The 5538-nt window shown below is 44.1% G+C and overlaps 1 protein-coding gene across 1 annotated transcript in view; it reads right to left on the bottom strand.

Moving 5' to 3' along the window:
* Positions 1 to 4592, bottom strand: part of gucy2d (guanylate cyclase 2D, retinal) — a 13876-nt gene extending 9284 nt beyond the window's left edge. Inside the window, exons 1-12 of the mRNA XM_037687537.1 lie at positions 3630 to 4592; positions 3238 to 3539; positions 2748 to 3120; positions 2584 to 2668; positions 2396 to 2504; positions 2181 to 2300; positions 2002 to 2082; positions 1673 to 1849; positions 1434 to 1590; positions 1192 to 1341; positions 916 to 1064; positions 686 to 849 (exon numbers count right to left, since the gene is read on the bottom strand). Coding sequence (XP_037543465.1) covers positions 686 to 849; positions 916 to 1064; positions 1192 to 1341; positions 1434 to 1590; positions 1673 to 1849; positions 2002 to 2082; positions 2181 to 2300; positions 2396 to 2504; positions 2584 to 2668; positions 2748 to 3120; positions 3238 to 3539; positions 3630 to 4488 — 2726 coding nt within the window. The 5' untranslated portion in view covers positions 4489 to 4592. The remainder of the gene's footprint in view (positions 1 to 685; positions 850 to 915; positions 1065 to 1191; positions 1342 to 1433; positions 1591 to 1672; positions 1850 to 2001; positions 2083 to 2180; positions 2301 to 2395; positions 2505 to 2583; positions 2669 to 2747; positions 3121 to 3237; positions 3540 to 3629) is intronic.
* Between the last annotated feature and the right edge of the window lie 946 nt (positions 4593 to 5538).

Here is a 5538-nt window from a genome sequence, read left to right on the forward strand (position 1 = left end):
TCTGTCTGTCTGTCTGTCTGTCTGTCTGTCTGTCTGTCTGTCTGTCTATCTATCTATCTATCTATCTATCTATCTATCTATCTATCTATCTATCTATCTTATATATGTATGCATACATACATACATACATACATACATACATACACACATACATACATGTATGTATGTACATACATGTATGTATGTGTGTGGGGGGGTGGGGGGGATGATCCAACAACCCAAATCATTTCAGGAAACTGTTTTCTGGTTTTTATATTGCTTAAAAGTGTCGTTTTCCCAAATGATTGGGGTAGCCGAAAATTATTTTATGATTGCCAAGGCCACCGTTGGCCACCCCCTGGCTCCTCTATTAAACCTGTTGGTGGATAACATCACCTCCTCCACTCACCAGGATCTGTCACTCTGCACTGCCTCAAGCAACAAAAAAACTATACCTTTTGTTTCTCTACACAGTGTAACTCCTACTCATCTTGCACCAACAACATAAGGTTCCTTGCATTCCCTGTTCAATTCCAGTCCAGAAAAACACTTATTTCCAAAACTACAAACATTCACTTTTCAAAAACCTCAGCGACGGGGGAGATCGGTGTATGGCTTTTTCTCTTTATTTGAAACCAGATTTAAATAAGTAAACCACAGGTTCATCGCTTTTTTCATGTGTCAGTAAAAGCTGCTGGACTCTTACTTGGGCAACATCTGAGCCACCAACCGGTCCGTTTTCTGTCTCTCCACCTCGAGCTCCTCCGTCCTCTCTCTGATCAGATCCTCCAGGTTGGAGGAGTACTGCTCCAACATCTTCAGCATGGAGTCAATGAGGTTGATCTTCTTTCCCTTTGTGACGCTCTTGAACTGTTATATGAAACAGAGCAATTAGTAAAGGTAATTTCACAATAAGATTAGGAACACGTGTCCTACCTGTTTGAAAATGTCCTCAAAGGTTGGCCTCTTATCTGGCTCTTCACTCCAGGCCTGTTTCATTAGCTGGATCACATCTACAGGCGCCTCTTCCACTGACATAATAGGCCGACACAGAGGAGGAGGCTTTCTCACCTTGTTGACAATCTCTGTCAACATACGCAGAAAGAAAACAGGGAACACAGAAATGAAAAAACAAAAAGGGGAGTTTTTTCAGCTACTTTGTCCAGGTAACTGTGAATGTAGCTATTTCTAGCTGCGTGTTTAGGCACCCACCTTTTGGAGGCATGTCCAGCATGCAGAAAGGTGTCGAGCGAGAGATGACCTCCTGCACAACGATGGAGAAACTGTAGACATCCCCAAAGAAAGTTCCTCTCCTCCTCATACTCGAGCTCCTCAGCAGCTCGGGAGCCGTCCAGAGAAGGTCTATGTAGCAAAATAGTTGCACAAATGTGTATTTGACTATTTGACATACACAAGAAAACTCAGAAAAACGATAAAGATGCACGTGTTCTCACCCTCAGGCTTTTCCCCATCGATGTCAATGCCTTGTGCAATCAAAATTTCATTAAAGCCGTAATCCGTCACTTTCAGCACGAAGCGCCCGTCGACCATACAGTTACGGGATTTTAGACGTCCGTGAATGATGTCACGATGATGCAAATACTTCATTCCCTGGTGACAAAAAGCAAGTAAAGAGAAAATAAAATAATATGTAAAATGAAGCTTGTAAAATTATTTATTTTAAATCTCTCACCCTGATCAGATCCATTAATAAGGAAGACTTGAACATCCAGTCGAGACGCACTTCTTCGTTGGCCAACAAATCCTCCAAGCTGCCCCTGGTACAGTGCTCCGTCACAATGCCAAAGACCCCGGAGTCGAAGAACAGTCCCAGAAATAGATTTAGGTTTTCATGCCTCATTTCTCTGAGCTGAAAGGAACACAAGGATCACAACTGATTGCATAACTGAAATCAGGCATTTGTTTGCTTTCTTATAGGAATGTCCATATTTATTTGGATTCAGTTGTCTGAATGACTTTGGCAGGAACAAAGAAAAACTCCTAATTTTAAACTTCATTTACCTTCACAAAGACCACCTCAGTGCTGCCATTGACACTTGAGACTGTTCCTGATGGACATTTCTTCAGCCAAACCCAATCACCCTGGAATAAAGAAAATCCCAACACAATCTTTGTTAAACCTCAAAGCTCTAAAACTACTTCAAATCAGGAATCACTATTTTTTATATATCTTTACCCACCTCAAACACAGCAATATTGGAGTTGTCAGGAGTAGAGGCCAAGTAGCTGCGACCAGACACTGAATGGTGAGGTGTCTTCATGTCCCCCTGACTTTTCATGATGGTTTCGTCATTTAGCTTCTGCTTAAAGTCAAAGGCGAAAAGAAACAGAGCAGTTCTGAGCAATAATTGCAAAACATTAACGGCCGTCAGAATCGATTTAGTACAAAACTGACCCGTTTGCTGATTTGAGTATTGATGAAGACCAGATCATCCAGAGTCAGCACAACCTTTGATGGTCCACTGTTTCCATCCTCCTCAATGCTAAGCCCATCTCTTTCTTTTCTTCAGAGCAGAAAGACAATTAAATTAATTATGACAAAAACTGAAAAAAAAAAAAATTCCCCAGTTGTGCGCTACATACTTCAAACGAAGAAAGGTGTTCACTGCGAATCCAACCATTGAAACAGACAGCAGGAACAGAAAGAAGATTGTGATTGGATCCGTGCCTTTGGAAGTAAAAAGATTAGAAGGTTGAGTCCACCAAGTTGTCCACAGTGGACATATTCATGCACTGAACACACTCACCTCCAGTACAGGTAAAGTATGGGCTAAACCAGCAGCTTGAATCTTTGTAAGGTGTGCTGCCTGCAAAATGGATTGAACGTCCAAGATGTTTCAACCCTCCAGTAAAGCCATCTGTGTGAGCAGCATGAAGAGAATGTGTGGAATAGAGCAAGTCCCCCATGCCATCATAGTCCAGGACCACGTAACCAGCCTGCATTCCCTCACCATTCCTTCCAGCCTGCAAGGGCTGATTGAAACCTTCAAACTCAAAGCCGCCCTCACTGTCTCCCAGGATGTGACCTGTTACCCAGCGGCCTTCATGTGTTCGGGCTTGCTCTGCAGCCATTGCTATGTAGTACATCATGTTGTAAATAGTGCCAAAGAATGGAGAAACCTAAGAACAATAAGGTAACATGTGAACAAATGTCCAATGTTTGCATCTCTGCTTTAAGATTTTTCTAATTATTTATGTAATTTCCATTTGACTAAAAGGCTCACTAAAAAGTTTTACCTGCTCTGGTGGAGTGCTGCTGCGTATCTCAAAGCGGTTCTGAGCGTCTCTGAAGGCCTCATAGAAATTGCGCTCTCCAGACTCCATAGTGATGGTGAGAACACCATCGTAGGCTTTTTGTAGCTTGGTATCATTCCCAAGCAGGGAGTAGTGAGCGTCTTTGTAGGGTAGTGAGTACAGAAGGGTGTCATAAGGAATAAACACATAACCACGGTCGATCATGCGCAAAGCTAAGGCCGTTGTCAGGAGCTTGTACTGGGCTTGGCCACCAATGAGGACAGAAGGCATGCACATGATGATCACTGCAAAGAAATCATGGTTTGAAAAACATTACATCTACATAATTCATGTGACAAAAAAATAGGTTTGATTTCTAAAACGCTGTGTCTTACCTTTGACTCGGTCTGCTTCTCGTACTTTAGTCAAAGCTCTCCGAGGCCCTTCCTTATCGGTCTCCATTGTAACTACAGGATTCACAGGCAAGCCAAGGACCCTCAGAGAAGAGGCCAACTCCTGCCCTGTGGCCTCCCACACATCTGTTTCCTCTGATATGATAGCCACATGGGCCCACTGAAAAAATCTTAGCACGGTGAAAAGTACATGGGAGGACAGTGGCAGCGGCCGCAGAAACGTAGGGTACATGCCTCCTGTTTTCATGTTGGGCTTGAGACAACCCCAGGAAAGAATACCAACATCCCACTCTTTAGCGTATAATGCAGCTGAGGAGCAGTAACCTGGGTTGGCAGGGCCCAAAAAAGCAGCACCGTAACTTTCCAGGTCAGCAAAGCGAACAAGTGCACTTGTAGCCTTGCAGTCCTCGTTGATCAGTGTGTAGTCGAACCAATAGCCTTTGTTGAGGTAGGGGTTCTTGTTTATGCGGCTGGTGGCAAGGCGGGCCGCCAAGTCAGGGAGAGCCTTTGCGTATAAGAGGTCACATGTCCAGGGTCCAACCAGGGCGACCTTGAAAGTGGTTGCCCAGATTTGACAGGGGAAAAATGAGATCATGAGACATAAAAGAAGAAACCAGTTTCCCCTCCATCTCCTGGTGTGCTGCATGGGGGATGATGGCAACTGTGGTTTTGTTGACAACGATAGTGATGTTGATAACAGTTCAAGCCGACTACTTCCATTAAAACTATTTGTAACCACTGTCCATATATGTCTTTTTCTTATCACTTTAACTGAGTGGTGCCGCCATCGTGGGTGGTAAGCGAGATTGTGGAGACAGCAAGGGTCTCTCTGAATTTCCATTTCTTCACAAATCTCTTCTGACGCCTCGGACAGCAGAAACCAGGGACTGAGGGTTTATACTGGTCAGTGTGAGAGCGTCTGTGGCACTGGGGTGCCTCCCGTAGCACTCTGCAGACCTCTAGTCCAATGGTGGACAGGTGACAAATGGACCCCGAGCCATCACTGCCTCCAGAAAACAAGAATGGAAAAGGTTTGAACACTGTTAACATAATATTAAAAATCTTTACTGTTACAATTAGACTGGTGCAAACTTCATAAAATAGACTCAATTGCCTGGCTCTAAATTACATAGTGCTGGGCCTTTTTCTTTACCACACAGTGGTTTGAATCTTATCAGTGTCCATCTGTTCTCATTGCTGAGGACATTGTGCCTGTGCTGTCCCTTGGAGAATTAATAGCTTGTCTGTAACAAGCTCATTAGCTCTGTCAGAGTCAAAGAGTTTAAAGCAAAAGCCAGGGAACCAGTAGCTAAATCTGGCTCCTAGATTTCTTTTCTCTGTATGGTCTTTCATTTTTGCCTTCAACATCTGTTATCTTCAACTTCAACCGAGTCATACTTGTTGCACTTAAGTTTAAGAAGCCCCCAAATCATTCTATTTTGTGTTTTTTGCTTTACTTCATTCACACGTTCCTTGTTGACTGTGGTAAATTTAAAACAAATGTTGAGATTTGACGACCATCCATCCATCCATCCATCCATTATCTTTACCCGCTTATTCCATTTTGGGTCACGGGGGTCGCTGGTGCCCATGTCCAGCAATCACTGTGCGAGGGGCGGGGTACACCCTGGACAGGTCGCAAGTCCATCACAGGGACACAGAAACAAACGAGACAAACAACCATTCACTCTCTCACTCACACCTAGGGACAATTTAGAGTTACCAATTAGCCTAACATGCATGTTTTTGGTCTGTGGGAGGAAACCGGAGTACCCGGAGAAAACCCACGCATGCACGGAGAGAACATGCATACTCCACCCAGAAAGGCCCCTGGACCGGGGTTTGAACCAAGGACCTGCTCGCTGAGAGGCAGCAGCTCTTTGCGCCACCG

The sequence above is a fragment of the Nematolebias whitei genome, chromosome 14 (assembly GCF_014905685.2).
Source record: "Nematolebias whitei isolate Nwh7 chromosome 14, NemWhi1, whole genome shotgun sequence".
Lineage (NCBI taxonomy): Eukaryota > Metazoa > Chordata > Actinopteri > Cyprinodontiformes > Rivulidae > Nematolebias > Nematolebias whitei.